Genomic DNA, 11,942 nt, shown 5'->3' on the forward strand with positions numbered 1-11,942 from the left:
ATCAATATAAAGCTGTTTTGCAGACTTCATTTTTTGTCTAAAGTTGTGAATTCTAACAACATCAATAGGGAAATTGTTGTTCCTTCCTTGTGTCCTAATGCTAAGAATACTCTTGAAAGGTCTTTACATTCTTTGGATGTGGTAAGAGCTTTGGAATATTATGTAGAGGCTACTAAAGATTTCAGAAAGACTTCTAGTCTATTTGTTATTTTTTCTGGCCCCAGGAAAGGTCAGAAAGCCTCAATTTCTTTGGCATCTTGGTTGAAACTTTTGATTCACAAAGCTTATTTGGAGGTAGGGCAGTTTCTTCCTCAGAGAATTACAGCTCATTCTACTAGATCATTTGCCATTTCTTGGGCTTTCAAGAATAAAGCTTCAGTTGATCAAATTTGCAAAGCAGCAACTTCGTGGTCTTTGCATACTTTTACTAAATTTTACCATTTTGATGTGTTTGCTTCCTCGGAAGCAGCTTTTGGTAGAAAGGTTCTTCAGGCAGTTGTCTGTTTGATTCTAATGCTTTTGATAATTCTTTGGGAATTTAATTTCTTAGCTGATTTAACGGTTATTTTATCCCTGCCTCTTTAGTGACTTGTAGATTTCCACATCTTGGGTATTATATTCCATATGTCACTAGCTTATGTACTCTTGCCACTTACATGAAAGAAAACATAATTTAAGTAAGGACTTACCTGATAAATTAATTTATTTCATAGTGGCAAGAGTCCATGAGACCCACCCTATTTTTTGTGGTTAGTATTTTTTGTAAAAAGCACTTTATTTTTCCAGTTCCTCTTTTGTATGCTTTTTACTCCTCCTTTTACACCTCCTTTTACACCTCACTTCTTGGCTACATGTTAAAGGGACACTGAACCCACATTTTTTCTTTCATGATTCAGATAAAGCATGCACTTTTAAGCAACTTTATAATTTTCTCCTATTATCAAATTTTCTTCATTCTCTTGGTATCTTTATTTGAAAAGCAAGAATGTAAGTTTAGATGCCGGTCCATTTTTTGTGAACAACCTCGGTTGTTCTTGGTGATTGGTGGATTAATTTAACCGACCAATAAAACAAGTGCTGCCCAGTATACTGAACCAAAAAAATTAGCTTAGATGCCTTCTTTTTCAATAAAGATAGCAAGAGAACGAAGAAAAAATTTGGTTTCAGTGTCCCTTTAAACTAAGGGTTAGGAGGTGTATTTAAAGGCATTTTGAGGTTTGGGAAACTTTGCCCCCTCCTGATAGGAATGTATGTCCCATACGTCACTAGCTCATGGACTCTTGCCACTATAAAATAAATTAATTTATCAGGTAAGTTCTTACATAAATGATGTTTTCATAAAACGTCAACCATTTCATAAATGGGGCATTTGATCAAATTTTAAATTGTCATTGATGCAGTACGCCTCAGCACCTTAGTATACACAACTGTATAAGTGGAGTCCAGTATACATATAGATGTATACTACACAAATTATATATACACAGTCAAATGTATGACTAAAGCAATGAGAACTTTACTAGGTGTGATTGCTAATAGAAGTATATTGTAATAATACTTCTAAATGAATTCAAAAGCACCAATATTGTAACTTTAATATCAATAAAAACTTCATGTAGCAAAGGTGATGCATTATCTAACCTGTGGTTTAAGCAGATGTACGACAGGCGCAAGGTGTATGTCCCAACTTTTTATTGCCTCTGCACTTGTATTTTGAAGAAACGGATGGTCTTTAACCCCATTCTTTAAATTGAAATCAGTATTTTTAGCTTACTCTCTGGACTCCTGCTGTATCTGGGGGTGCTCCTCTGTACTGGTGTTTTATCTGGAAATAATTTGCTCAATGTGCTGAGTGCGTTTTTTTATAGTTCATTCCCGAATTCATGGGTCTGCCTATCTTCAATTAAGTACTCCACTCAAATGAGCTATTCAGTTTAGCATGATTGCTCTTAATGGATAGATATTGCTGACAGATCTGCATTTTGCAATTAGCTGCAAAGGATCAAACCTGCTATGGATGAAAACATTTAGCAACTGTTTAATTTCATGCACTCTAAAGAAACAAGTAGGTTTAAAGGGACATAAAAGAGCAAAAAGAAAAAGCTCCAATGTGTTGTATTATTGCGCTATTGCTTGCATAGAACTGTGTGTTTAAAGGGACATAAAACCCCAACATTTTCTTTCATGTTACAGATAGAACATACACTTTTAAACAACTTTCCAATTTACTTCCGTTATCGGTCTTTCTTTTCTTGTTAACCTTTCTTGTAAGGCGGGAAGGTAAGTTTGGGAGTGTGCACGTGTCTCTTTCCTGTCATGTAGTGCTGCAAACGTGCACGTTGCCTATCTGGACATATCTTTAACAAAGAATATAATGAAAACACCACAAATTTGATGATAGAAGCAAATTGGAAACTTTTTTTTAAAACTGTATTCTCTATCTGAATCAAGAAAGAAAAATTGTGCATAACCTGTCCCTTTTACCCCTGCTCCTTGAAGAATATAATGTGGGCGCTGTGAGGCAACATTAGACGCACCCTGGGAAGACACCTGTTACAACCCAGGTAACACTTCTATGCTGCCCACTCCCAGAAACTGCAAGGTTTGTTTTACATAGAAAAACAAAGTGCAGGGCAGTTTGCAAAAATTATACAGAATTATAATCCTAATTTATTAGTTACCAAAAAAAATTCAAAGCAAATTTAGAATTTGTACCGCTCATAATCCTAAATACATTGCTGGGTACGAAATCTAAACCTATAAACAGAAAACAGAAATTACAGTTTAAATCTGATGCAACTTAAATGACAAGTAGATTCAAATTCAAAACACAACGTGTAAATTCAAAATAACTTTAATTTCATACAGTGCTACACTGTTTGCATTCACATTCAGGCATACAGGTAGTGATGCCTTTCTAGAATCTTTTAAGGGATGTTGCAGTGCTGAGCAATCATTTTAGATAGTCTTATCTAAGCTGAGAGCTTTAGAGAACTGGGCCCTTAAGGTAAAACTCAGGATACAAATTGTATGTCTTTAACTTGCTCTTATAACCTTGTTTTTCTAGCATTGTTTAACTTGTCAGGCTGCACTAAATGATCAGCTCACTTTATTAAGCTTTTTGTTTTGCTCATTTGGCAGCGACATCTGATCTGCCATGGAAGCACAAATGTTGTCCAAACTCTCTACTTATCGAATCTATTTATTAATAAGTGATCTTCTTTGAAGCAAGGCAATTATTGAAGCAATTCCATTTAATTCTGTTTCTTCCTGTGATTTACAGTTCTAATATTGCCTTGTACTGCACCATTATAATCATGATTGGCAGTTGTAAATAAATGTACATTTCTTTCACAGTGTCAGCTGATAGTATGCCAGATGAGCAGTACGAGATGTCAGCCTCTGAGTTGGCTTCTCATCCCACTGACCCTGGTTGTGTTCACTGTAACAGCTGGATTTGCCCGGAAGAGTGAAGGAGTCTTGCTGATTATTGTTACAGCACTTGTAACTGTTGCACACATACATTATGGTGTAAGCGTGGTAAGTAAACAGAATCTATTCCAGAATAAATATTTAATACATAAATTGACACTAGAGAATTTTTCTTTTGTCTATGAAATATGATTTAGCAAGGACTATTTCTTCTCCCGTTCCAGGTAAACCAATTGAGTAAACACTTCAACATTTTGCCTTTTTCACTTAAAAAGCCTAATTCGGACTGACTAGAGGAGGAAGAGAAAGTCGGCTTGCAGTCTGCAGAAGTTTTGTAAAGAGAGAGCTTCCCTGCACTTCGTCCATCACCACAAACAAAAGCATACACCCTCTGGGTAGACACTGGAACCAACTGTACTGTACTTGGACCTATAAGGAGTACTAACACAAACCTCTTTGTATAACTGACAAAGACTGACTGTAAATATTAGACCAGCTGAATGTTCTTGTACAGTTATAATTTCCTACATTCTGCCTCTCTCTTCTCGTGTTTGGATTTGCGTTGTGTACCTTTGTGCTCTTCTGCACATGAAATCTCACTGGGAACATAAACATAGTTGTTAATACACCCTTTTGAACCAATGACACCCAGGGTACACCGTCCAAAGAAATGATCTTTTTGGTAAGTTGTGTGCCATTAATTTGCAGGAGCACAAACAAAGATAAGCTCAACCCAAACCATATTTTTCTGAAGCACACATGTTTATGATAGAGCGTTGCAAAGTTTACAACTCTAATTTTTTATTTTTTCTTCTTTTTGACTTTTATGATTTTTATTTAGGCACTCATAGTATCTTTAACACATACTGGAGAAAGAACTGATAACCTTACCTCGTAGAATGTTATTCAAGCTATATAGCAGAGCAGTACAGTGGCAAACCCTTCTTGACAGGATAGTTGTACTGTGGATTTAAAATCCAACATTATTTTGGCATTTGTCTTATGACCAAATAGTTGTGGTCTGAGGCTTGTTATTTAATGTGTAAATCACTGTCTAAATTATTATTGCTCAAACGTTTAATGTTTTGTAGTTTAGGATCAATTTGGAGTGTTTACTCCATTTTTCAGGAGCAAAGGCAAAATAAGCTATTCTTGATTTTGGTGCAGTATTTTACACCATTTTAATTTAAATGCATACTGAATATCTGCTGCCACTTTTTTTTAATATTTCAATAATGTTTCTTCATAAAGTTTTGGGAAGAATTCATATTTTTCCTTTGCCCATGAAATTTAAACACAGATTTTGTGCATCTTAGCAAAAAAGTTAGAAACCTGTTTTTTTATGTTAAGAATGAAAATGTTTAAAGTTATATAAAACCCTTTAATGAGAAGCGTTTTTTTAGATGTAATAGCCATAAAGGCATATTTCTATGAATCTTTCTGCATATTTCTATGAATATTTTGTTACCCTTCCAGTTGTAATTCCAGATTAGGACATCAAGCCCCACTACACACAGGTATATGCAAAAGGTTTGTCCTTGCACTCTTACGTTAGATAGCATCTTAAAGTTCTTTCTTTTTCTTTCTTTTTTTTCATTTAATGTGTCTGGTGCTACTTCTTAGTTGCTTATTTGTTGTTGGTTTTGACAGTTTGGTGGTGGGAAGGAAAAGCATGCCGATTTTCTTTGTGGCCTATTTTTTTTTTTTTTTAATAGACTTCCTGTGCTTGAATGAAGAGTGTATCTAAACCCATTTATTTTTGGACAGGGTACACTTGGAGGTACCAAGTGCGGTCTGTGGTATTATGTAAAGCTAGTATTGGTATTATTAATGTGAGAATTACAGATCCATTTTACAAATGTATGTTGAAGTGGATTCAATTACAGACCATGAGAAGCTATTGCAAACTATCATATTTATTTTCTTCTTGGTGGTATCTCTCTTACGAAATGTATCATTTAAGTATATTTTTACCAAAGTTGGAGCAGGTCCACTCACCTTTGACTTTTTGTTTTAATAAATATAAGCTTTGGTTTGAGATTCATACACCAGTTTGTAATAAAGAATAGTTGGCCATGTTTTCAATGACTGGAGTGACATTTTGAATCCAACCAACTGCGTAGTAACTCACACTACTGTAAAATGTATCTTGTGATATGTTTGCCAGCTGCTCTCAAGCATAGACAAACAACATTGTCTAATTATTTTAAGTTTTGTAAATTCTAAATCATTGTTATAAAAAATGTGTTAAATGTGAAACGGACTATTGGCAATTGTGTACATTTGTGTGGTTTTTTTTCTCATTTAATAATGGACAATTATACGTCTCAATGTGTACATATTTAATTCATATGTAGGATAAAGAATAACAGATCTTTCTGAAATTGTATCTATTTTCCTGTCCATTGTCCTTCTGTTTTGCATTGTTGGTGGGGGGGTTTTTGGGGGGGGGTTCTATTTTGTTTGTTTTTTTCTCTTCAACAAACGCATGAGCAGGTTTGCTCTGATGTGAAAATGAAGAAATCGTATGCAAGATGAACAGATGCATCTTTAAATATGGACTTGGTTTGCAGCGCTTCATTGGTAAGGATTTAAATATCAACTGCAAATAGAGACCTGAGCCGTACTAAAGCAAACAGCAGAATCTCTGTATATTCCAACAAAGAATTTGAAATCTAAACAAACTCAATATGGGATATTACTTTGGATTTAATTATGGACTATCTGTTTTTGTTTAAAAGTGTATTATTAAAGTGTTAATTTTTTATGTACGTATGGCTGCATCAACTATTAGTATAAGTTTTAAAAAAAAAAAGTAAATCTAAATATGGCTATATGATTCATTTTTTACGTTTCTGTGTTGTGTTCTGAATCTTAAAAAGACAAAATTAAGCTTTCATGGTTTAGATAGAACATGTAGTTTAAAACAACTTTCCTATTTACATAGGTGCTCAGGAGCGTGCACGTGTCTTTAATACTCTATGGCAACAGTGTTTTAAGCAGCATATTATACCTTGTTGCAAATACTGCTGCCATAGATTAGTAAAGACACGTGCACGCTCCTGAGCTCCTATGAAACGATGTAGATGTACAAATGTGTAAATTTGATAATATAAGTAAATTGGAAAGTTGTTTAAATTTGTACACTCCATCTGAATTATGAAAGTTTTTACTTTACTGTCCTTTAAGATATTTTAGTGTGATAGATATTGGTTTTGTTTACATGAAGTAAATATTGATATATACATAAAATGTGCATATCTGCATATTAAGAGATGTATGAAGCTGTGTGTGCTACTCTGTGGTTCAGGTTGATTTAGAATTAGACATTAATTGGACTACAGTTTAAAACTGGCTTTCAAATTTTTACCACATAAAGGACATGATTGTAAAAAAAAAAAAAATGTATGTTCTAAGCAAGCAACAGTACCATACTGCTCTATGTGGTTAACTCCTGCAAATGGATTAAAGTTTGTTCAAGAGCATCAATGCATCACTGGGTGCTATCTGAAAACATCTGGTGCACCAATGACGAGACAGGAGTGTGTTGCCACCAATCACCAGCTTGTCCCCAATACTGCATTGCTCTTACTGAGCAAATACTTTTCAACAAAGGATAACAAGCGTAAAAGGTAAATTTGGTAATAGTAGTGAATATAAATGTGTCTTAAAGTTATGTGCTCTATTTGGATCAGGAAAGTTTTCTTTCCACTTTCATGTTCCTTTGGGATTTTGAATGTCAAACTAGAATAATCACAGAAAAACACTGAGAATAAATGATTAAAAATCAACTGAACATATATTTGTGTAAACTAAAGTCTGAACGTTTTGTCATACGTTTAAACATAAGAAGATCTCACGAAAGTGTCTAGTGATTTGAAAACCTACAAGAGGTATTACTCCAAAATCACAGTGGCCTCTTGCTTCAAATTTGTATTATTTGTATGAAAAATGTATCTTTGTGGTGCCATTATGTATTTATACTTTTTATGACCTGTAAATCAATAAAATCATAGAAAGTAAAATGGTTCACTTATTATTTCTGCTGTGGCTACAGAAAATAGACAAGATAGTGTTAAAGATCCAGAGACCGAAATGTTGTGGATAGCTTTGCCTCCTACAGAGAAATTTGACAGCATTTTCCCTGGAACTGTGGGACTTTGACCATGTGTTTGAGAGCTATAAAGGGAGAACCCACTATTTCTTTCATGTAATTAGCAAGAGTCCATGAGCTAGTGACGTATGGGATATACATTCCTACCAGGAGGGGCAAAGTTTCCCAAACTTTAAAATGCCTATAAATACACCCCTCACCACACCCACAATTCAGTTTTACAAACTTTGCCTCCCATGGAGGTGGTGAAGCAAGTTTGTGCTAGATTCTACGTTGATATGCGCTTCGCAGCAGGCTGAAGCCCGGTTTTCCTCTCAGAGTGCAGTGAATGTCAGAGGGATGTGAAGAGAGTATTGCCTATTTGAATACAATGGTCTTCCTCTAGGGGATCTATTTCATAGGTTCTCTGTTATCGGTCGTAGAGATTTCTTCTCCTACCTCCCTTTTCAGATCGACGATATACTCTTATATACCATTACCTCTACTGATTCTCGTTTCAGTACTGGTTTGGCTATCTACTATATGTAGATGAGTGTCCTGGGGTAAGTAAGTCTTATTTCTCCAACATAGGTGTGTCCGGTCCACGGCGTCATCCTTACTTGTGGGATATTCTCCTCCCCAACAGGAAATGGCAAAGAGCCCAGCAAAGCTGGTCACATGATCCCTCCTAGGCTCCGCCTACCCCAGTCATTCTCTTTGCCGTTGTACAGGCAACATCTCCACGGAGATGGCTTAGAGTTTTTTAGTGTTTAACTGTAGTTTTTATTATTCAATCAAGAGTTTGTTATTTTGAAATAGTGCTGGTATGTACTATTTACTCAGAAACAGAAAAGAGATGAAGATTTCTGTTTGTATGAGGAAAATGATTTTAGCAACCGTCACTAAAATCCATGGCTGTTCCACACAGGACTGTTGAGAGCAATTAACTTCAGTTGGGGGAACAGTGTGCAGTCTCTTGCTGCTTGAGGTATGACACATTCTAACAAGACGATGTAATGCTGGAAGCTGTCATTTTCCCTATGGGATCCGGTAAGCCATGTTTATTACGATCGTAAATAAGGGCTTCACAAGGGCTTATTAAAACTGTAGACTTTTTTTGGGCTAAATCGATTCATTATTAACACATATTTAGCCTTGAGGAATCATTTTATCTGGGTATTTTGATATAATAATATCGGCAGGCACTGGTTTAGACACCTTATTCTTTAGGGGCTTTCCCAAAGCATAAGCAGAGCCTCATTTTCGCGCCGGTGTTGCGCACTTGTTTTTGAGAGGCATGGCATGCAGTCGCATGTGAGAGGAGCTCTGATACTTAGAAAAGACTTTCTGAAGGCGTCATTTGGTATCGTATTCCCCTTTGGGCTTGGTTGGGTCTCAGCAAAGCAGATACCAGGGACTGTAAAGGGGTTAAAGTTCAAAACGGCTCCGGTTCCGTTATTTTAAGGGTTAAAGCTTCCAAATTTGGTGTGCAATACTTTTAAGGCTTTAAGACACTGTGGTGAAAATTTGGTGAATTTTGAACAATTCCTTCATGTTTTTCGCAATTGCAGTAATAAAGTGTGTTCAGTTTAAAATTTAAAGTGACGGTTTTATTTTAAAACGTTTTTTGTACTTTGTTATCAAGTTTATGCCTGTTTAACATGTCTGAACTACCAGATAGACTGTGTTCTGAATGTGGGGAAGCCAGGATTCCTATTCATTTAAATAAATGTGATTTATGTGATAATGACAATGATGCCCAAGATGATTCCTCAAGTGAGGGGAGTAAGCATGGTACTGCATCATTCCCTCCTTCGTCTACACGAGTCTTGCCCACTCAGGAGGCCCCTAGTACATCTAGCGCGCCAATACTCCTTACTATGCAACAATTAACGGCTGTAATGGATAATTCTGTCAAAAACATTTTAGCCAAAATGAACACTTATCAGCGTAAGCGCGGCTGCTCTATTTTAGATACTGAAGAGCATGACGACGCTGATAATAATATTTCTGAAGGGCCCCTAACCCAGTCTGATGGGGCCAGGGAGGTTTTGTCTGAGGGAGAAATTACTGATTCAGGGAACATTTCTCAACAGGCTGAACCTGATGTGATTGCATTTAAATTTAAGTTGGAACATCTCCGCATTCTGCTTAAGGAGGTATTATCCACTCTGGATGATTGTGACAAGTTGGTCATCCCAGAGAAACTTTGTAAAATGGACAAGTTCCTAGAGGTGCCGGGGCTCCCAGAAGCTTTTCCTATACCCAAGCGGGTGGCGGACATTGTTAATAAAGAATGGGAAAGGCCCGGTATTCCTTTCGTCCCTCCCCCCATATTTAAAAAATTGTTTCCTATGGTCGACCCCAGAAAGGACTTATGGCAGACAGTCCCCAAGGTCGAGGGAGCGGTTTCCACTTTAAACAAACGCACCACTATACCCATAGAGGATAGTTGTGCTTTCAAAGATCCTATGGATAAAAAATTAGAAGGTTTGCTTAAAAAAATGTTTGTTCAGCAAGGTTACCTTCTACAACCAATTTCATGCATTGTCCCTGTCGCTACAGCCGCATGTTTCTGGTTCGATGATCTGATAAGAGCGGTCGATAGTGATTCTCCTCCTTTGGAGGAGATTATGGACAGAATCAATGCTCTCAAATTGGCTAATTCTTTCACCCTAGACGCCACTTTGCAATTGGCTAGGTTAGCGGCTAAGAATTCTGGGTTTGCTATTGTGGCGCGCAGAGCGCTTTGGTTGAAATCTTGGTCGGCTGATGCGTCTTCCAAGAACAAGCTACTTAACATTCCTTTCAAGGGGAAAATGCTGTTTGGCCCTGACTTGAAAGAGATTATCTCTGATATCACTGGGGGTAAGTGCCACGCCCTTCCTCAGGATCGGCCTTTCAAGGCAAAAAATAAACCTAATTTTCGTCCCTTTCGTAGAAACGGACCAGCCCAAGGTGCTACGTCCTCTAAGCAAGAGGGTAATACTTCTCAAGCCAAGCCAGCTTGGAGACCAATGCAAGGCTGGAACAAGGGAAAGCAGGCCAAGAAACCTGCCACTGCTACCAAGACAGCATGAAATGTTGGCCCCCGATCCGGGACCGGATCTGGTGGGGGGCAGACTCTCTCTCTTCGCTCAGGCTTGGGCAAGAGATGTTCTGGATCCTTGGGCGCTAGAAATAGTCTCCCAAGGTTATCTTCTGGAATTCAAGGGACTTCCCCCAAGGGGGAGGTTCCACAGGTCTCAGTTGTCTTCAGACCACATAAAAAGACAGGCATTCTTACATTGTGTAGAAGACCTGTTAAAAATGGGAGTGATTCATCCTGTTCCATTAAGAGAACAAGGGATGGGGTTCTACTCCAATCTGTTCATAGTTCCCAAAAAAGAGGGAACGTTCAGACCAATCTTAGATCTCAAGATCTTAAACAAGTTTCTCAAGGTTCCATCGTTCAAGATGGAAACCATTCAAACTATTCTTCCTTCCATCCAGGAAGGTCAATTCATGACCACGGTGGATTTAAAGGATGCGTATCTACATATTCCTATCCACAAGGAACATCATCGGTTCCTAAGGTTCGCATTCCTGGACAAACATTACCAGTTCGTGGCGCTTCCTTTCGGATTAGCCACTGCTCCAAGGATTTTCACAAAGGTACTAGGGTCCCTTCTAGCTGTGCTAAGACCAAGGGGCATTGCTGTAGTACCTTACTTGGACGACATTCTGATTCAAGCGTCGTCCCTTCCTCAAGCAAAGGCTCACACGGACATTGTCCTGGCCTTTCTCAGATCTCACGGATGGAAAGTGAACGTGGAAAAGAGTTCTCTATCTCCGTCAACAAGGGTTCCCTTCTTGGGAACAATAATAGACTCCTTAGAAATGAGGATTTTTCTGACAGAGGCCAGAAAAACAAAACTTCTAGACTCTTGTCGGATACTTCATTCCGTTCCTCTTCCTTCCATAGCTCAGTGCATGGAAGTGATCGGGTTGATGGTAGCGGCAATGGACATAGTTCCTTTTGCGCGCATTCATCTAAGACCATTACAACTGTGCATGCTCAGTCAGTGGAATGGGGACTATACAGACTTGTCTCCGAAGATACAAGTAAATCAGAGGACCAGAGACTCACTCCGTTGGTGGCTGTCCCTGGACAACCTGTCACAAGGGATGACATTCCGCAGACCAGAGTGGGTCATTGTCACGACCGACGCCAGTCTGATGGGCTGGGGCGCGGTCTGGGGATCCCTGAAAGCTCAGGGTCTTTGGTCTCGGGAAGAATCTCTTCTACCGATAAATATTCTGGAACTGAGAGCGATATTCAATGCTCTCAAGGCTTGGCCTCAGCTAGCGAGGGCCAAGTTCATACGGTTTCAATCAGACAACATGACAACTGTTGCGTACATCAACCATCAGGGGG

At 38.0% G+C, this 11,942-nt stretch overlaps 1 protein-coding gene across 1 annotated transcript in view; it reads left to right on the top strand.

Moving 5' to 3' along the window:
* Window positions 1-7,457, top strand: part of SELENOI (selenoprotein I) — a gene marked incomplete in the record, with an annotated part of 159,067 nt that extends 151,610 nt beyond the window's left edge. The window contains 2 exon segments of the mRNA XM_053709491.1: window positions 3,358-3,540; window positions 3,657-7,457. Coding sequence (XP_053565466.1) covers window positions 3,358-3,540; window positions 3,657-3,770 — 297 coding nt within the window.
* Between the last annotated feature and the right edge of the window lie 4,485 nt (window positions 7,458-11,942).

This window comes from Bombina bombina, chromosome 4 (genome assembly GCF_027579735.1).
Source record: "Bombina bombina isolate aBomBom1 chromosome 4, aBomBom1.pri, whole genome shotgun sequence".
Classification (NCBI taxonomy): domain Eukaryota; kingdom Metazoa; phylum Chordata; class Amphibia; order Anura; family Bombinatoridae; genus Bombina; species Bombina bombina.